The sequence below is a fragment of the Lithobates pipiens genome, unplaced genomic scaffold, assembly GCF_037356315.1.
Source record: "Lithobates pipiens isolate NorthernLeopardFrog02 unplaced genomic scaffold, aLitPip1_a1.2 Scaffold_3, whole genome shotgun sequence".
Taxonomy (NCBI): domain Eukaryota; kingdom Metazoa; phylum Chordata; class Amphibia; order Anura; family Ranidae; genus Lithobates; species Lithobates pipiens.
This window is the reverse complement of record NW_027507790.1, coordinates 254823230-254844577: the sequence shown is the minus strand read 5'-3', so window position 1 is coordinate 254844577 and position 21348 is coordinate 254823230. Positions and strand designations below refer to the sequence as shown.

The window sequence follows — 21348 nt, the reverse complement described above, 5'->3', positions numbered from 1 at the left end:
GCTACAGTTCATTGAGGGAACCATCAATGCCAACATGTACTGTGACATACAAAGCAGAGCATGATCCTCTCCTTTCGGAGACTGGGCCGCAGGGCAGTATTCCAACATGATAATGACCCCAAACACACCTCCAAGATGACCACTGTCTTGCTAAAGAAGCTGAGTGTAAAGGCGATAGACTGGCCAAGCATGTCTCCAGACCTAAACCCTATTGAGCAATCTGTGGGACATCCTCAAATGGAAGGTGGAGGAGCACAAGGTCTCTAACATCCACAGATCCTTGATGTTGTTATGGAGGAGTGGAAGGGGACTTATTATTGGACAAATATTGCCACTTTGGACCCAATTTGGACATTTTCACTAAGGGGTGTACTCAAACAAAAGATATATATAGATGAGGTTTTGATCAAAAAATGATAATTAAGATGGTACCACATCCCAGTTAATAAATATTTAAAGATATGGGGAAGAAGCAAGCAGGGTGTGTACTCACTTTTGTTGCCAGCGGTTTAGACATTGGCTGTGTTGAGTTATTTTGAGGGGACAGCAAATTTACACTGTTATACAAGCTGTACACTCACTACTTTACATTGTAGCAAAGTGTCATTTCTTCACGTTGTCACATGATAAGATATAATAAAATATATACAAAAATGTGAAGGGTGTACTCACTTTTCTGAGATACTGTACATACCCTCAAACTAAACCCGAGCGTGTGCACTTTCAGCCCATATCCATTATATAACCATAGCTTGAATATGTTTTGGTAAATACCTGAAAAAAGCTAAAATTGTGTCACATGAAGGATCGCTTTCCGATTGGAGGTCATATGATCTTAAAGCCATCGCCCGGCTGTCATTGTGCTATAGTCCGAAATGGAAGGTGGTAATAACATTCAATTACAATATGACTTGAGTTACAATTGAATATGCTATATCATTTTTATTCACTATTTTTTTTCCCACAAAAGTAGAGTTACCTTTTCGGTTGCTTTCACACCGAGTCGTCGGCGGAGGTAAAGCTCCGTTTTTTTTACCATCATTTTAGCTGCACTATTCGGCTGCTAGAAGGGTGCTTTTAACCCCCACTAGCGGCCGAAAAAGGTTTAAAACCACCTGCAAAGCAACGCTGCAGCGCCGCTTTGCCATCAGTTCGGCGGCGCTGCCGCATTGATTTCAATGGGGCAGGGAGGCTTTAGGAGCAGTCTGAAGCCCAGTGGTGACTGGTCCTTTTTACACTAGGCTTTTACTATATCACACAATTTTTATTATTTGTTTATAGATACTTTATAAATCAAAATGGGATCAAAAGCATTTGTAAGGCAGAACCCAAGGGAGATTAAATAAATAAATAAAAAATATCACAATTATATATCAGTTTATTAAACATTATATCATGAATATTTTACTCAATGGAGAAAAAATATATTTGTTCAGTTTTCCTGAGCTCTATGGTAACAAGTGCTGGATTATGGCCTTTATCTGGGGTGACAAAATGGCTGACAGGTCGCTACCAGGAAGTACTGAAATACAGTGAAAGGTTATGATACGTTCTTCAAAAGTCATAAAAGGAGTTCCTGTACAGGTTGTGTTTAACATCTTAGTATATAAAAAAAGTACGTTGTATAAAATACATGTAAAATTTGTCTATGAAAGGCATGGCAAGATGGCTCAGATAATTTAGGTTGGTCTAGTATCTTGGGTAGAGATCTCTCACAAGCTCACCGTCCCCTCTCTTTTTGTCCAGCCATTTGCCACATGGAAAAATGGTAGTCACTCCAGTGGCGGAATTGGTGACCTCGACCCTCTCAAGCAGCCAACCAGGGTTAAGTCCACTATTATCATGTTCTACACGAACTTTCTTCATCTCGCCCAGGTCTAACGTCTCGATATAAAAACGGTTGGTCTTTCCTCGTTCAAAGAGGTTCCTCATCTTCTGTTTTAGGGCGTGCTTGCCCGAGTCTCCATTGGACCCAAACATAATGATGGAGACATTGGCGTCTGTTCCTGATCCCTTTTCGAAACCAGTGACTATGATGACTTCGTATTTCACCGGAACGAGGCTGCGGGCCTTACTGGCAAAGCTCTCGATGGTCTTGGCACACTCAAAGACTTTGTAGTCGTCTCTTTTGTTGCGCAGTGGAACCTTGGCATTGCAGTTAAAGATATATCTAGATATGGAAAGCATTGAGTTAGAGTCAGTACTCCTTATCAAGGACCAAACAACAATCCATAGAAACACAGAAAAGTGGTAACAGGAAAAGACCACGTGCATCGAATCTGCCCTTTTTTTGGGTTAACATTTGTTTTTTGGGGGGTTCTTTGCTTTATTACTGTTTTTTGTTTTAAATATTTTTGTATAGACCTATGTTTATCCCAAGCAAGTTTACATTCACTGCTAGAATCCTCCACTACTCTTCAACTAAAAATAGGATTTTTATATACAGCTTACCTGTAAAATCCTTTTCTTGAGAGTACATCACGGGACACAGGAGCTTCATTACATAGTGGGTTATATAGGCACCTCTGGTGATTGGACACTGGTTGACCCAATTAAAGAGAATTCCTCCCCTATATAACCCCTCCCATCAGGGAGGCACCTCAGTTTTGTAGCAAAGCAATAAGAAACCACGTGAAACCCAAGAGGGGCGGGAGCCCTGTGTCCCGTGATGTACTCTCAAGAAAAGGATTTTACAGGTAAGCTGTATATAAAAATCCTATTTTCTTGATCATACATCACGGGACACAGGAGCTTCATTACATAGTGGGATGTCCCATAGCAATGCTCAGGTTGAGGGGAGGGAGACACAGATCATGAATCTAGACCGCCAGGGACCTGAGGACCTAAACTGCAGCCTGCAGTACACTGCGCCCAAAGGCGATATCCTCCTGCCCTCTGACATCCACCTGATAGAATCTGGTGAATGTGTGGACTGATGACCAAGTCGCAGCCTTACAGATCTGAGCCAGGGAGGCCTGGTGATGCACTGCCCAAGAAGCACTGACAGCCCTAGTAGAGTGCGCTCTCACCTGAAAAGGAGGAATCTTCCCCTTTAAGTCATAGGCCTGAGAAATAACCTGTCTGATCCACCTCGAAAGAGTGGACTTTGACGCTGCCTGACCCTTTTTAGGGCCTTCTGGCAGAATAAATAAACAGTCAGTCTTTCTTATCTGAGCAGTTGCCTGAAGATAAAGACTGATTGCTCTAACCACATCTAAAGTGTGTAAGGATTCTTCCTCTGTGGACTGAGGATTTGGAAAAAAGGATGGTAGGATTACATCCTGATTCAGGTGAAAACCTGAAACTACCTTAGGTAGAAAGGACCTGTTGGGACGCATGACCACTCGGTCCTTATGGATAATTAAATAGGGCTCTTTACAGGAAAGAGCTGCCAATTCTGATACCCTTCTAGCCGTGGATATGGCTACTAGGAACACCAGCTTCTTTGTCAGGAGAGTTAAAGAAGCCAGATGCAGAGGTTCAAATGGTTGGGCTTCTAAGGCCGAGAGAACCAAATTCAGATCCCAAGGGCATACCGGAGGTTTGACTGGCGGTCTCATCCGCATAGCCCCCTGGATAAAAGCCCGTACTAGGGAATGTGATGCAAGCGATCCTTGAAAAAAGACCGATAGGGCCGAAATCTGCACCTTGATGGTGCTTATGGCCAAATTCATTTCAAGGCCTGATTGGAGAAAGGCCAAGATTCTGCTAATGACATACCTTCTAGGATGCCATCTCCTGGGTTCACACCAGGAAACATATGCCCTCCAGATCTTGTAATAGATACGCCTGGAGGCCGGTTTTCTGGCATTGACCAGAGTGGAGAGGACTGGCCCCGAAAGACCACGGCCTCTCAAAATGTGGGTCTCAGCAGCCAGACCGTCAAATTCAGACTGCGTAAAGCAGGGTGGTAAATTGGACCCTGTGAGAGGAGATCTGGCCGGAGAGGGAGGGTCCATGACCTGCCCACTGCCAACTTCATGATTTCTGCGAACCATGGTCGCCTGGGCCAAGCCGAGGCCACTAGAAGGACCGGCTTCGTCTCCCTCTTGACCCTTCCCAAGAACCTCGACAACAGCGGGTTCGGGGGGAAGGCATAGATCAGATTGTACTGATCCCAGGGAACTGTCAGAGCATCTGACCCCTGAGCAAGTGCATCTCTTGTCCTTGACACAAAGTTGTCCAGTTTCCTGTTGAATCTGGACGCAAACAAATCCACGTCTGGAGTGCCCCACTTGTGACATATGTCTTGAAACACATCGGGGTGCAGAGCCCATTCTCCTGGGCACAACTGCTGGCGGCTGAGATAATCTGCCTGCCAATTCTCCACTCCTGGAATGAAGACTGCAGAGAGGCACGGAACATGCTCTTCTGCCCAGACAAGTATGCGATTCACCTCCCTTTGGGCCACCAGACTTCTGGTACCGCCCTGGTGATTGATGTAAGCCACTGCGGTGGCATTGTCGGACTGAATCCGAACTGGGAAACCTCACAGTCTGTGAGACCACTCTCTTAGTGCCATGTAAATTGCCCGAATCTCCAAGACATTTATGGGCAGCAGACTTTCGGTCGCAGACCATTTTCCCTGCGAGCATGTTTCCTGCAACACGGCTCCCCAACCTGTCAGGCTGGCATCCGTGGTGACAATTTTCCATGAGAGGGGAAGAAAGGTTTTGCCTTTCAGCAAATTTTTGGTCTGTAACCACCAGACAAGACTTTTGCGTGCCCGAGGGGATAAACGCATAGGAAGATCCAGGGATTGGGGCTTCCTGTTCCAAATCGCAAGGATGCATCTTTGCAGGGGCCTTGAGTGGAACTGGGCAAATGGAACGGCCTCGAAAGAGGCGACCATCTTTCCCAACAGTCTCATGTACAACCGAATGGAGGAGAATCTTCTGCCCAGAATCAGGCGCACTAGATCTCCAATGGCCAAGGCCTTTGGCTTTGGAAGGAACACCCTGCCCTGAGCGGTGTCGATAATCAGACCCAGGTAATCCAACCTGGTGGTCGGTTGTAAAGACGACTTTTCTAGGTTTATAATCCAACCTAGGCGGCCCAGATGTTCTAGCGTTTTGGTGACGCTGCGACTTAGGCATGTTGCAGTTCTCTCTACGAGAAGCATGTCGTCTAGGTAAGCCATGACGGCTATGCCCTGAACTCTTAAGATTGCTAAGAGAGGGTCTAGAATCTTCGTGAAGACTCGAGGGGCCGTGGCTAGGCCGAACGGCAGGGCCACAAATTGAAAATGGCGCTGCTCTACCGCGAACCTCAGAAACTTCTGGTGTGCGGGAAATATTGGCACATGGAGATATGCGTCTTTGATATCTATTGATGCCATGAATTCTCCTCCTTGCAGGGAGGAGACCACAGTGCGTATTGACTGCATCCGGAAGGTCTGGATGTGTAGAAACCGGTTTAAGTCTCTCAGATCCAAGATAGGTCTGACACTTCCGTCTGGTTTTGGAACGGTGAAGAGATTCGAATAGAAACCTGAACCCTGATCTTTCGGGCTCACCTCTACTATCACACCTTGGGATAGTAATTGATCCAAGGCCAGAAATAGCGGTTTCTGCTTTATCGGATCCCTGGGGATCCTTGACCTTAGAAAACGGGAAGGTGGAATCTCCTGAAACTCTAGCCTGTAGCCTAGAGATACTGAAGAGATCACCCATTTGTCCTGAATCTCTACCCGCCAGGCGCCTGCAAACTGCAGGAGCCTTCCCCCCACTCGGCCGAGCGGGGGCGCCCCTTCACAAGGATGTCTTGGAGGACTGCTTGGCAGGCTTCCGCCCCCAAGTCTTTTTCTGTCCCTGGGCTCGGCCCTGAGGCTTTGCAGCCGAGGAGGGCTGAGAAGGCCGTCGCCACTGTTTAGAGCTCGACGCTTCGGGAGAAAGAGTATGCCTGAATGAAGGACGTTTACTCTTCTTGACTGGAAGGAGTGTAGATTTACCTCCCGAAATATTTTGGACGAATTTATCTAATTCCTCTCCAAACAACCGTTCCCCTTTAAACGGAAACCCAGTCAAATGCTTTTTGCATGACATTTCAGCAGCCCAATTTTTTAGCCATAGAGCCCTACGCATGTGTACCAACATGAGGGACAAACGTGATGCTTGTTGGACAGAATCCAAAATCGCATCAATTATGAAACATAAGATGTGAGGCATCTCTGCATATTTCTCTACTTCCTCATTAGGAAGGAGTTCAAACATCTGTTTAACCTGTTCCTTAAGGAACTGACACAACCCCACGGCTGCGACTGTAGGTTGCACCACAGCGCCGGCCATGGAAAAGGAGGCTTTTAACAAGGTTTCCAGCCTTTTGTCAGCTGGGTCCTTAAATACCTGCGCATTATCCAAAGGACAAGTTAGGTTCTTATTCACACAAGAGATAGCCGCATCCACAGATGGGGCCCCCCATTTCTTGGTGAAGCTTTCCTCCACGGGATAATACATAGAAAACCTCTTGGGAGGAGTAAACAGTTTATCGGGATGTCCCCAGTCCTTATACATCAAGTCAGCCATTAAAGGATGAATTGGGAAGGAACAAGCAGTCTGTGGAGCTTTCCTGACTCCCAGGGAAGAGACAGAGGATGTAGCGACTTCAGCAGCTGGCATTCTGAACGTGGTACGCACCAATTCAGTATAATACTGCACCTGCTTTCTGAGTGCCTGGGAGGAGGGGACTGACTCCTCATCCTCTGACTGATCCGACTGCTCATGATCCCTTTCCAAAGATAGGGATCTCTCCTCATTTTCAGAGCAGCTGTCTGAGAGAGGGATTTCAGCAGAGGGAGGGGATCTAGCCCTTTTCTTGCTATCTTTTAGGGAAGCAGAAATAAAATTCATTATCCTCCCTTCAAAACTCTCCAATGAAGCCCTAAGGGAGTCCTCAGTGACATAGACCGGGGCTGTGACATTAGGAGAGGCTGCAAAGCCTGAAAGGGGCACTGACTCGTCTTGAGATGCAGGCTCCACTCTTGCAGAGGGGGATGGTAATCTGCATGCACCTTTAGAACCCCTGGACCCAGGCGGTGACCTGCCAGTGCTTTTGTTACCTGCCCCTGAAACCCTCTTACGAGGAGACATAGTACTGAGCTACAAAGCAGAGTTACTAGTGTAAAATGCAATCACTTTGTTGTGCTTAAAGTCTCACAATAAATCAATATAAGCTTAACTGCACAATATGATGCCGAGTAGGTGTCTTAAGGTTCGCCTGGATCCAATCCCACGGATGCTTACAGCCCACAGCTCCTGTGTCTCACCTTACAGTCCCCTGACGCTCTGGGCTTTTAAAACGGCCGTTTTGGCGCCTGCATTGCAGTCTGGAGCACTTGATTGTGCACAGCTGGCAACCACACCCCCCCCCCCTTTCCCTATTAGGCCGGGAGCGCGCCCGCGCGCGTGCACGCGCCCGCGCGCGTGCACGAGGACCGCGGGATCCGGGGGGGGGGAAGGGGAACCCAAAAGGAGTGACCTGGGACCCCCCGATCTGCGTGGGACCCCTTTTTTACTTATATTGTGGCAGGGACTGCAAGGAAACGTGAATAGCTGGGAGAACCAGGCATTTCACTGAGCGTGTTTGTTTGAAAAGGCATGTAAGTATGCATCAGGCTTGCTCTTACTCCCTCAAGTGGTGGAAACCAGGTAAGACATACAACTACTCAAAATGAAGAAATCCATTCATATATTAAAATATATAGGATGACTTCCCATACCTGTTCCCCGCCGCAGGAATTGCTGATTTCAGACCAATTCCAGCCTTCACCCATCACGGCGGGTATTGTTAGCCAACCTTCAGGCGTATCTGGGAATCTTACGAAAAGATTCTCCTACCTGGGCCTTGTAAAAAACTCTGCCAGAAACTTACGGGCGCCCTGAGTAAACAGTACCCCAAGTCTGGTTGTCCCAGAGTCCAGTCTTCCAATGGAGAGGACTTACAGGCAAAACCTCGTGTCTTCGGCAGACGAGGCCCGGGTACCATACCATCTTGGGAGTCAATTATCGGCCCGAGGTATGGATCCGGTTTGTTGTAGCCCTTCGGCCCTCGCCGGGACCCGCATAGAGCTAAGTTTTACGTGACCATCGACCAGACACTGGCGAAAAAACTGAGGTGCCTCCCTGATGGGAGGGGTTATATAGGGGAGGAATTCTCTTTAATTGGGTCAACCAGTGTCCAATCACCAGAGGTGCCTATATAACCCACTATGTAATGAAGCTCCTGTGTCCCGTGATGTATGATCAAGAAATTATACTTACTAAGGTTAGTGTTAAACTTGTCTCCTGCTTGAGGGCAATACCCAGTCTTTTTGATCTCAGCTTCATAATTAGAAATACTACCTTCCAGAACTTTAGTCACATTCTTACATAGTTACATGTAGGTAAGGCTAAATAAAGACAATATTCCATTCAGTTCAACCTGTGAGTGTACGTGTGTCAGGCCGCGTACACACGCGGGGACTGTTCGCTCAACTTTGTCCGTCAAACAGTTTCAGCGAACAGTCCGCTCAAAATTAGCATGGACGGACTTGCCCACACACGACGAACGAACAGTTTGCTGAAACCGTGCGCGATGACGTGAACGGGACGTACGACGGGACGGAAAATACGACGTCCTATACACTGCATTACAACTTTCGGCGTGTAAATCCTTTCTGAGCATGCGCGGAACTTAGTTTGACGAACAAGCCTACACACGAGGGGATTGTTCGCTGAAACCAAGTTTCAGCGGACAGTTTTTCGGAATTTCCAAAAAACTTTGTTCAGCAGACTGTTCGCTGAAACTGTCCGCTGAAAGCCCACACACGGGCGGACTGTCCGCCGAAACACTGTTCAGCGGACAAAGTTGGGCGAACAGTCCCCGCGTGTGTACGCGGCCTCAGTGTCTATAATCATTTCCAATACCCCTGTATATTGTGTTCTTTAAAGAGGAAGTAAAGCCTTGGGGAAAAAAAAAAAATAAATACACCCGCAAGGCAAAAGGCATAATGAGCTAGTATGCATAGCATACTAGCTGATTATGAATAACTTAACTGAGATCGAAGTCCCCAAAGTGACCCTCATTCGCCTCCTCCGACACCGCCATCTATCCCGGAGTGACTTCCGGGTATCACCACTCTGGCGCTGTGACCGGCCAGAGCCGCGATGATGGCACTCCCGCACATGCGTGCTGGTGCCGCCACTAACGGCATGATCGCCGTTGGAAGCGGCATGCTCAGTGCACGCGCCGTAGACATCGCTGCGACTATTTCTGCAAATATATCCTAAACTTTTTATGTTTGGGAGATATTTCTTGCACCTACAGGTAAGCCTTAATCTAGGCTTACCTGTAGGTTAAAGTGGTTGTAAAGTGTTTACAACCACTTTAAAGAGGGATTCCACTGGAAACAAAAATATTAAAAGCCAGCAGCTATAAATACTACAGCTGCTGACTATTAATAAATGGACACTCACCTGTCCCAAGGTCCAGCGATGTTGGCAGCCGAGGCCAATCGATCACTAGGCTCTTTGCTGCTGCCGCCGCCATTCTCGGTGAGGGAATCAGGAAGTGAAGGGTTGCGGCTTCACTTCCCAGTTCCCTACTGCGCATACACGAGTCGCGCAGCACAATGGGAATGGTCCGTGCTGTCTCTGGGACCCGTGTGTGTCCCAGCACCCATCGCGCCGGGACAGGAAACAGCATAGACTCCCGTGGGAGTCTATGCCCGGAATTGGGTGCAAATACCTGTCTTAGACAGGTATCTGCACCCCCCTCCCCCCTGCAAGGTGCCAACTGTGACACCGGAGGGGGGGAGGGTTCCGATGAGCGGAAGTTCAACTTTAGGGTGGAACCCCGCTTTAAGATGCATGTCCAAGAGTCTCTTAAAAATATCAATACTCCCCGCTGACACCACCAATTGTGGAAGAGAGTTACACATCCTTATTGCCCCGACAGTGAAAAAACCCCTGCGCAGCTTACGGTTAAACCGCTTCTCTTCCAATCTCATTGCGTGGCCCCACTTCCTCTTAGCCCCTGTACACACGGTCGGAGATTCTGCCAACCAAATCCGTCGGATTTTGTCCGTCAGATTTAGTCTGACGGATTGTGTCCGAAACTGTTGCATACACACGGTCGGACTAAGTTGTCGAAAAATCCGATCTTTCAGAACGTGATGACGTAATTTCGTTACGATGGGACTACATTCAGGCTAGTAACCAATAGCTTTGATGTAGGAATTTGATCTGAGCATGCGTGGCACTTGGTCCGATCAAAATTCGCTACACATTATCGGAGTATGTCCGATCGAACCAGTTGGTCGGGAAATATTTCCAACATGTTGGAAAATTGGGTCCGACGGATATTCAGACGGAATCAGTCCGATGCATACCACACACAGTCGGATTATCCGACGACACGGTCCGATAGGACACATTCCGACGGATTCTCCGACCGTGTGTACAAGGCTTTACACTCCCCGAGACTGAATCCTTTTTTCCTACACTGGGATCACCATTGAGGTATTTGTAAATCTCCATCATGTCCCCTCTTAAGCGCCTCTTCTCCAGCGAGAATAAATTTAGTGTTTGTAGTCGTTCCTCGTAATTGAGGTCTTCAAATCCTCTCCAGCACATCCCTTCTGAGGACTGGTGACCAGAACTGGACAAAATACTCCAGATGTGGCCTGACCAGAGTTTTATCAAATGGAAGGATTATAGTTTTATCTCTGGAGTATATCCCTTTTTTATGCATGCCAATAGTCTGCCGGTTTTGGTAGCTGCAGCTTGACATTGCAAGCTATTGCTCAGTCTGTTATCTACTAGGACCCCCAGATCTTTCTCCATCCTTGATTCCCCCAGAGGTTCTCCCCCTAGTGAGTAGTTTATGTTTTTAGCCCCCAAGTGCATTACCCTACATTTCTCCACATTAAACCTCCTTTGCCAAGTAGTTACCAAATCCATTAGTTTGTTCAGGTCTTTCTGTAAACTTTCTATATCCTGATGTGACGGTATTGCCCTGCATATTTTTGTGTCGTCCGCATAAACTGAGATTGAGCTATTTATTTCATCTTCTATATTATTTATGAATAAATTAAACAGAATTTGTCCCAAAACAGAGCCTTGGGGTACCCCACTCGCTACTCCCGACCAGTCTTAGTATATAAGAGGGCCAGTATGGTGGCCCGTAATTATGGGAGGAGCCCGGAGGGTATATAATCAGACCACCCACAACGGTCTGTGTCGGTTCCAGTGCAAGGTACTGCACATCAAGGGGCTGACTCTTCTCAGCTCCCTCACGGTCGTCTATCTGTGTGTCCAATCGTAGGTGCACTTCGGCTTCTTCATTCGTGGTCTTCGTCGGCGGTTCCCGCTCATGGTCGCAGATAAGTAGTATCCGAATCTTTTCATATCATGTGCAAACTTGCGGCTTATCATCCTTACTATCCTGCACCCCTTTTGCAAAACCTACCTCTGAGTTGTTGACACTCATGTCCCGACGTTGTTCGGCACAGCCGAGTCGCTATCAGTTGTTCCTCGTTATCACTCGCCATAGGCTTCACTGGTTATAAAATTCACTGTTCTCATCCTTTTTTGAGATAAACAGGTATTGTTTGTATGGGTTTCTGTGGCTGATTGAGGTGTAATTAAACCCACCTGATGTCTTACCTGCACTTGACTAGCCTGGGGGGATGGGTGGTTGATAGGTGTTTGGTTTCACAGTAAGGAAGGGCATACACTCTACAACCAATTCGTATCAGATACTCCTTACTGCCAATTTATATCAGATTCATCTCATACATTTTTGAGTTGATTCGTGTCAAATGCATTGCAGAGGCTGACTCTGCCAACTCACTGCATGTCCACATAGTTGTACCTTCGAGATCGGTCGTATATCTTCATTGATTGTCCCACGCTTGGACCGCTACACACTCGCTGTCGCAGGTAGGACTTTGTTGTTACCGCTCTTCTAAACTCCAATAGTTACCTTATCATGTTCGTTTTGCAAAGTCGCACTTACGCCACCGTAAGTCTATGTCATCTTTCATGTATTTCATCCTTTCTACCCAACGCGGGTTTGCTCGAGCCGATCACTTCACGGTCGATGCGGTCAAATCCGACATTCAAGCCCCTTACTCACCTCGCATCTACGGCCGATTCGAAATCTAGTCGCAACTTCGCTTCTATGTTTCGGATCCTCGGCAATCACAAGCCCCTTCAACCGTCATCACCATTTAGTTGATTCGAACCCAGCCATATCATCGGCAATACGGTCAGATCTGTTATACGAGCCCCGTAGTCACCTCATATCTACGGCCGATTTGAAATCTAGTCGCAACTTCGCTTCTATGTTTCGGATCCTTGGCAGTCACAAGCCCCTTCAACCGCCATCACCATTTAGTCGATTCAAACCCAGCCATATCATCTGCAACACGGGCAGATCTGTCATACGAGCCCTATAGTCACCTCGCATCTACGGCCGTTTCGAATCTAGTCGCAACTTCGCTTCTATGTTTCGGATCATTGACAATCCCCAGCCCCTTCAACCACCATCACAATTCAATCAATCCGAACCCAGCCATATCCTCAGCGATATGGTCGGATCCCATATACGAGCCTCTCAGTCGCATCTACGGAGGATTCGAGTTTAGTCGCAGCGTCGGCGCAACGATTCCAGTCCTTGCCAAACGCAACTCTAACAACCAAGCCGAATCCTGTTGCATCACCGACTCATTTGAGTCGAATCTTTCGCAGACTATTCCATAGCTATAGCCCAGTTCAAACTAGTCACATCGACTGTACGAATTCAGCAGTACTTACATTTGACCTTCTCAGTCTATCATACATGATCGTACACAATTCTCTCCACCAATTTGCTCAGTATTGCGCACGGTCATTCCTACATAATCACATTTCCTCTATAACCTTTCTTTCGCCTTTCAACAAAGCTGCGTTCTTGCAATCGCTGCAAGTCTTTCTGCATTTGGCTCAAAACTGCCAATCGTCTCCAGTAGCAACACTGCTGTTCACCTCATACCTACACACTTATAAATCCGCAAAACATTGCTTTCACCTTTCAAATCTCATCTCTAGTAGAAAAACGGCTGCTCTCCTCATTCCTACACACTTATAATTAAATTTATAGATTCAAATAAAGCTGCTTTCTTGCAAATCGCTGCAAGCATCTCTGCAATAGCTTAATACGGCCACTCATCGTCTCCAGTAGCAACACAGCTGTTCACCTCATTCATTCATTCATTCATTCATTCTCACCTCATAATTCAATTTATAATTCAAATAAGGCCGCTTCCTTGCAATCGCTGCAAGCATTTCAGCGAATGGCTCAAACTGCCACTCATCGTCTCCAGTAGCAACATGGCTGCTCATCGTTTTCTCTGTCGCTTTCCCCTTTTAGGCCAGTTAGAACACCAGTTAGTCCACCCTGCACCAGGTTTGGACAGTATCTCCCAAAAAAAAAAAAAAAAAAAAAAACCCATTGTCGAGGGCTTGCATCTTCACCAGGGGGCCAGCTTTGCCCCAAACAGCTCTTTGCAATCCCCATCGTCAAAACGAAATTCTCATGTCACCTTACTACAGGCTCCCGGTCAACTCAGTTCTCGACCACCAACCAGTCGACTTCACAACTAGGGCATAAAGTCAGGTGTGTAGCTCAATGGGATTCCCCCTTTCTCTTAAACACTCTTTCACTACATATTTTTACTTCACATACAGAATTTGACCTGCTCCTGAGGCGTTAGCAACTGTCACATACTTCTGTGCACTTCACTCTGTTTTCGAAGCACAAGCCTTCAATACGCAGACAAGGTCGCCTAATCTCTATACTTGCTGGCAGTGCAAGCATTAGTAGACCGAACCCACGTCAATTAACTACAGATCGCAACATTCCTACTTAGTATACCAGACTTCAGCTACCCACCCCAGTCCGCCATGGGGCGCTCTGGTTCATTAGTCTGTGCCGAGCACAGACTGACACCCGAGCTATCGGTTACCTAGCCAGTCACCTCCTGGCTCACCTCGGTTGTTACGCATTCTTTTGAGTTTTCTAAAGTCACACTCAACAGCGCTCGAGCGCAAACCAACTGTCACTATGGCTGTCGTTCCTTGTCCTATTCTTCTTGTTTCCTTCCGCCTTTCATCTTATCTACCCAACGCAACTATCCGCTCCTACCTTTGCAACTTACCTCAAACATACCCCCCCTTGCTTTTAGTTGATGCCATGTCGCAGGCAGACAGTGAGGACTTTGCCTCAGCCCTGCCATCACCTTTTACGGGCTCAGCAAGCGGCGGTTTAGTCTCACAAGAGCTTGGACCAATAAAAAACAAATAAACAAAACAAAAAAAAAAAAAAAAAAAAAAATATAAACTCATAACAGAACGGTGTCACGGGAGTAAATCCTACCCTGCTGCAGCCAGGAAACCAAGCCTTTAGGCTACTGTTTCCACCACCAGTGGCAGCCCTTCCAGGCACCACTTCAGTCTATCTTCTTTGCGACTACTCAGCTGCACTCCTGGGTAACCACACTGTCAGCAGCAGTCCCTGAAGTCCAAGCAGAGTGACAGCCCTGGAGGTACGCCCAGCCATGCCCCTACCAGCTCCAGTCACCACCGTCATTCCCGTACCTTCACTTACAGATGCACCATTGTCTTCCCTGCACACCTTGTCCTAGCAGGGCATCTAGGAGGACATCTTGGATGACAACGACGTTAACTTAGCATCCCTCCTCATAGCAGTACACAACTTGGCCTAGAACAAATCATATTCGCAGGGAGATGTCTCCGTCATCCTGAAGACCAGAGACCCTTTACTTAATCGCAAGCTCACTGTCACAGAGTTTGTGCGGGCCTTGGGGACAGTCAGAGACATGCTAGGCAGAGCAACCCCAACAGGAGGGTAGAATTGGACCTGTATCTGCACGCAGCAGGTCACAAGTACGCAGGGTGCCCATCCTTTGACTATCACTGCTCATTTTCAGCCAAGGCAGCAGCCAGACTCAAGGGGATCTTTTACCTCCCATCTTTTAGTGTTTCTCTTCCAGGCAAAGACCCTGACTAAATCCTTAAATTAAGATGTGCCAGCTATAGCAGATCTGCCCATGAGAGTCGAATTTCTCACAAATTGGAATGGCATGCCAATGTGTATTCCTTCAGCATCTCTCTCTTCATCTCAGGTAGTCATGGTCACCGCAGCCTCCACAGGTCCTCGCCTCAATTTTGGTCAAATTGGGTTTATAGGGCCATGGCCGTCAGAAATCCTCTTGATTCCTGGGTTCAGTTAGTCCTCCTCTTTGTTCGACCTCTACCCCATTGTCGCAGCAGCTCAAGTCTGGTGCAACAACTGGGCAGGACAAACAGTGGCGTTCGCCACAGACAACCAAGCCAATAAACCAATAAAGGAGGTCCTAGTAGCTGGCCATCGTGGCCTTCCTGTGCAGGCTGGTGCCACTATCCCCACAGCACCAATCTAACGTCCTATGCGTCCACATCCCAGACAAATGCAATAATCTGGCAGACGCACTACCCGTTAACTTTGCTTCGTTATTTTTTGCAGGAACCTGGAACCGACCCGACCATGTCTCTTATCCCACACTGGTCGTAGCTAACCTCGGATTCAAACAACACTTTCACAACGCTACCTGCCTTATTAATCTTTCACTATCTCACAACACCCTGAAGGCCTACCGGGCAGCCTAGAGGTTCTATGTCAGGTTACTAGCCTCAAACCCCAGAGCAATACCAAGAGTTCTCCATCACATCCCGGTATTCATATTATGCCACCGCACACAGTTGGCATTGTCACACAATACCTTAGATCCCACTCAGCTGACATCCAGTATTTTATCCCCTTATGAGATCCTAACAAACCGTCTTGTTCGCCGCCCATACGGTCAAGACCATGTTGTGTGGTATTCACAGGCAATGACCCCAAATCAGTATCAAACGGCTACCCGTCACCAGCGCCATATTCCGAGACATGTCTTTCATCATGTCACATTCCCCTTTTGGCTAAATGCAGCCTGGTCCTTCAAGCAGCCATCTACCTGGCTTTCTACAGCTTCTTACGCCCCAGTGAATACTGTCACCATCCCAGTTGTAAAGTGTTACATAGACACCACCTCACACGCCATCAGACTTCATCTTGCTCCTCAGCGTGTCCAAAACACAATAGTCCGGTCCAGGGGTTGACCTAAAACCTTTCCAAACTCTCAAAGCCTGGTGCCCCGTGTCCATCCTAGATCAATTTTTGGCCCATATGTTTGATCCCTCGCAGGACAGCCCATTACTACCGTTCTCGATTAGTACCCCAGGCAGCAACTAGTTCATTAGTCACGTCAGGTTCCTTTTGAGCACATTAGGCCAGGACCTTGGTCATTTTCTTGGACATTCTTTCGCATTGGAGCAGCATCAGCAGCCTCACGAAACGGGGTCCCAGTCCACGCGATCAAAGATGGGCAGGCGGGAATCCACCTGCTTTACTCGATACATCTCCAATCCACAAGTGGAAATGTCCTGAGCCTTCAGAAACTTTGCCCCGTAGTGTCTTGCTGTACATAAATTAATAATTACCTCCCTACACCAAATCTTTTGCGGCCTTCTCTTGGCATATCGCCCAGCAGAGCAGGGCTCACCGCCCAGCTCACCAGGGCTTACCTTACAGCAGACCAAGGGCACAATTCAGGTCTATTTTATGTTGTTAGTCTTGTGACGTGTTTATGTGTTCTTTCATATCTCTTACAGCGGAGGGCTCCAACCATAAATAAGAGGGCCAGTATGGTGGCCCGTAATTATGGGAGGAGCCCGGAGGGTATATAATCAGACCACCCACAACGGTCTGTGTCGGTTCCAGTGCAAGGTACCCACCCACCCATTTCCCTTCTTAGAGTACTTCACTTAAAACACGTTTCTCTACAGAAACATCCATTTACTTTCTTAAGGTATGCGGCCTTCTCTTGGCATATCGCCCAGCAGAGCAGGGCTCACCGCCCAGCTCACCAGGGCTTACCTTACAGCAGACCAAGGGCACAATTCAGGTCTATTTTATGTTGTTAGTCTTGTGACGTGTTTATGTGTTCTTTCATATCTCTTACAGCGGAGGGCTCCAACCATAAATGTTATTTATCACCATCCTTTGGACATGCCCTTGCAACCCGTTTTCTATCCAAGAACAAACCTTATAGTCCATGCCTGCAGACCTCAGCTTGTAGATTTAGCTTTTATGGAGAACTGTACAGAATCCTTACACAAAAACCAGATACACCACATCCACAGCCCTCCCTCTACTGTATCTAGATGGGCAGGTCACTTCCTCGTAGAATGTTAGCAGATTGGTCTGGCAGAAACACCCCTTCGTAAACCCATGGCGATTACTACCAATGATACTGATTTATTCTGCAAGTAATTAAACTTTTCATGTCCCCTAGGAGCTTTTATTATAATTTGCAAATATGCAGGCAGATTAACGGTACTTTTTTTAAAAAGTTTGCTTTAATAGGGGAAAACATGGGGATATATGCAAATATTGTAGAGATGTATTGCATATGCTTTTTTTTCTGTAAGCTGTCCTTGACATCCACTTGAAGGTAACGGGGTGGTGAAAAGAGCAGGAAGGGTAATATTTTCTTTACAGGTCTAGGTAATGCCTCCGCTTTGTAGGTTTGGCATTCAGATTTAAAATAATACTGGGCGTTACTATAATCCCAAATACATGCATGTTTTATCATAATGGTTGGTAAGATTAAGTCTTCTTTATGCTTGAACGGTGTACTAGTTGATGTGATGAACATGTCAAGTCCACATTATAAAGAAAATCCACTTACTGGTTTCCAAGTTCCATTTCTGTGACGGTGATCTCCTTCACGTGCCAGTGCAACTCTTGCTTGGGAGAAAACTTCTTACCATCCTTAGGACAATGGCCAACGCATATTGCTGCAATATCACCTACGTTCTTTGATGGAAACTTAAACACATCCGTTGCGTTCCTGAGGAAAAGCGATATATCCTATATTTTATGCTGGATATAACTACTGTACAACATTATAAATCATCTGTTCTTTTAGTGGACCCATAGCTCAAATGTTTACTTTAACAGAAGTTGCTTTGGCCTTTATGTGAAATACACGTAATTCTGATTATCTGTTATTACCTTGGTGTGGTCACTGCATAATGCCTCCTCTCTTGAATTCTAGAATGGATTTATAGCTTTTAACTTTATTCAGTAGCTAAATGCTTGTCCAACTTGCCATATCTGTTCAATATCTCAATTTTTTACTGGGAATAAAATAAACAAGCCATATCCTTAACTTCCATTTTCCTCCATTAAGGCCCCTTTCACACGGGACGGATTAGTAATGATCCGCCCCGTGATGATCCGCTCGCTCAGCGGGGATCGCTCCGTTGTCCCCGCTGAGCTGGCGGCGGACAGGGCGGTCTCCGCACACTGTGCAGGGACCGCCCTGTCAGCTCTCCATTCTCCTCTATGGGGATCGAATGAGCACGGACCGTCTGTCCGTGTTCATCCGATCCGCTCTGCAGATGGATAGAAAAATAGGATTTTCCTCCGTCTGCAGAATCGGACAATTGTGGAGGCGGACAATTGCAGAGGCGGACAATAGCGGGTGTCTGCGGATGTTCATCTGCAGACACCCGCTATCCCATAGGAATGTATGTATGTCCGTATTTCATCTGCAAATGGATGGATGAAATACGGACATACTGTCCGCATGTGTGAAAGGGGCCTTACTAAGCAATCAGAATCTGGTGCAGCTGTGCATGGGAACCAATCAGCTTCTAACTGCAGCTTGTTTAATTAGCCACTTGACCTCCAGAAGGCTGACTCCCCCCCCCCCCCCCCATTGCCAGGGCATTTTCTGGTATTCAGCGCTGTGATACTTTCTGGTACAATCCTTTTTATTGAGAAATGCACAGATGCAGGTCAACAGGTCATCCACACAGGGGTATTGGGTGAAAAACACAGAATTACACAGAACATTAATGAATCAACCAAAAACGGGTCAATTTTGTAGAGAAACTGCCCAGAGTACGACCCCGCCGCACAGGCCATAGGTCTGCGAAAAGGATCAAAGTCTAAAGGCACTGGCACATATCTGAAAAAGACAAGGGTGAGAACAGGTAGAAGCCCAGAGAGAAAGAGAAAGAAAGTAGGAGAGAAAAGAAAAAAAGAAGGTGGGTGGAAGGGACAAAGGGGGGGAGAAGTGGGGTGAGAGGGGAGGGAAGGGGGGAGAAGTGGGGTGGGAGGGGGGAGGGTAAGATACCTGCAAGCTAGGATCTAGGGCAGATCATTAATTCAAGTGGTTGTAAAGGCAGAAGTTTTTTATTTATTTAAATGCATTCTATGTATTAAGATAAAAAGCCTTTTGTGTGCAACAGCCCCCCTCAGCCCCTCTAATACTTACCTGAGGTCCCTTTAGACCCAGTGATGTTGCAGGAGTGTCTTGGATGCCTGGGACCCCCATCTTCATTGGCTGAGACAGCAGAGCAGCGCCAAAGTCAGTCAGCCAATGAGGAGAGAAAAGGGGACAGGACAGGGCCGTGGCTCTATGTCTGAATGGTCACATGGAGCTTTGGCTTGGCTCAGATGCCCCCATAGCAAGCTGCTTGCTGTGGGGGCCCACAACAGGAGGGAGGGGCCAGGAGCACAAGCAAGGGACCCGAGAAGAGGAGGATCTGGGCGGATCTGTGAAAAACCATTGCACAGAGCAGGTAAGTATAACATTGCTATTTTTTAACTAAAAAAAAAACGAGACTTTACAATCACTTTAAGAAGCACCCAGACTGGTCGGGTGCAATGTGGGGAGGACGTAAGACCACCAAGGAGACCAAATTTTAAGAAATTTGGCATTGGAGCCGTGTAGAATATTCAACATTTTCTCATTTAATCATAAGGTTGGTAATTATGCTCCTCACCACAGCAAACGAAGCAGAGGGATTCTTCCAAGCTCTGGCAATGGCTCTCTTTGTAGCAATAAACAGGTAAGTCGCCAGTTTTTGTTTAGTACGAAAACAAGCCCGGAATTGGGCAGCACCGCAAAGCCAACTTGGCGTCCTTACTAACGCATATATGGAATAAGGTTTGGAAGAGCCCGAAGACCCTGGACCAGAACCCTGTCAATCGAGGACAAGACCAACAGATGTGAATAACATCTCTCGATGTCCACAGCCCCTGAAGCATCCATCGCTATAAGATGAATTCACACTGGCTATATGGGCCAGAACCCAATACCACCTCAAGAGAACTTTGTAGGCAGCCTCCAATGTATCAGTGTGGAAGGAGCACTTTGCAACGTTGGACCAGGCCTACACTCCTCAGGATCAATGGGCCTCACCAAATCATGTTCTCATTGAGACATATAGGAGGCGTCAGCGGGACGATTAAGTGTGTTGAGGTTGAAATAGATCTGCGAGATGGTGAGCACTGCGCTACTTTAACTGGCAAATGCTCAGTCATGCAACACTATACCCAAATGACATTTATATAATTTTTTTTCACTCAAATAGAAGTTTCTTTTGGTGGTTTTTAATCACCACTGTGTTTTTCATTTTTTGATATACAAACAAAAAAAAAAACCCAAAAGATTTTGAGAAAAAAATAAGTTTTTTCTTAGGCCGCGTACACACGGGCGGACTGTCCGTCCAACTAAGTCCGTCAGACAATCCGACAGACAGTCCGTCCTACTTTTGAATGAACGGACTTGACCACACACGATGAACAGACAGTCCGCTGAAAGCTTGCGCGATGACGTGTACAGCACGTACGACGGGACTAGAAATACGACGTCCAATACACTGCAATGCAACCTTCGGACGTGTAAATCCTTTCTGAGCATGCGCCATACTTAGTCCGTCCAACTTGCCTACTCACGAGCGGACTGTCCGCTAAAACCAAAGTTGGACGGACAATATTACGGAAATTCCGAAAGACTTAGTCCGCCAGACTGTCCGCTGAAAAAGTCCGCTGAAGCCCACACACGACCGGATTGTCCGCTGAAACACGTTTCAGCGGACCAAGTCCGTCAGACAGTCCGCCCGTGTGTACGCGGCCTAAGTTTTTAAAATTTTATTTTATAATATAATTTTTTTTTTTACATTTTGCACACAAAAACTCTTTCTTCAAAAATTAAAATTTAGGCCAAAATGTACGACTAGCAGTCGGCCAGTGGTTAAGCTTTGACAATAAAACCTGGATGCTGATTGTTTTCTATGCAGAGCTGCATCAGATTTTGCACTCTCCAGTTTTAGTAAATCAAACCCAATGTGTGCCACTTCCTTATCACCCAATAAACCATTCTACCAGGCTGACATCTCTACAGGCAGTTGTAAGCCCAGCAAAGAATCTTGT

General features: G+C 46.9%; 1 protein-coding gene across 2 annotated transcripts in view; it reads right to left on the bottom strand.

The window, feature by feature from the left end:
* Positions 1–1360: 1360 nt before the first annotated feature.
* LOXHD1 (lipoxygenase homology PLAT domains 1) overlaps positions 1361–21348 on the bottom strand; it is a 425609-nt gene continuing 405621 nt past the window's right edge. For both annotated transcript variants that reach the window (XM_077463060.1, XM_077463059.1), the window contains exons 46-47: positions 17810–17971; positions 1361–2170 (exon numbers count right to left, since the gene is read on the bottom strand). In XM_077463060.1, coding sequence (XP_077319186.1) covers positions 1690–2170; positions 17810–17971 — 643 coding nt within the window. In that variant the 3' untranslated portion in view covers positions 1361–1689. The remainder of the gene's footprint in view (positions 2171–17809; positions 17972–21348) is intronic.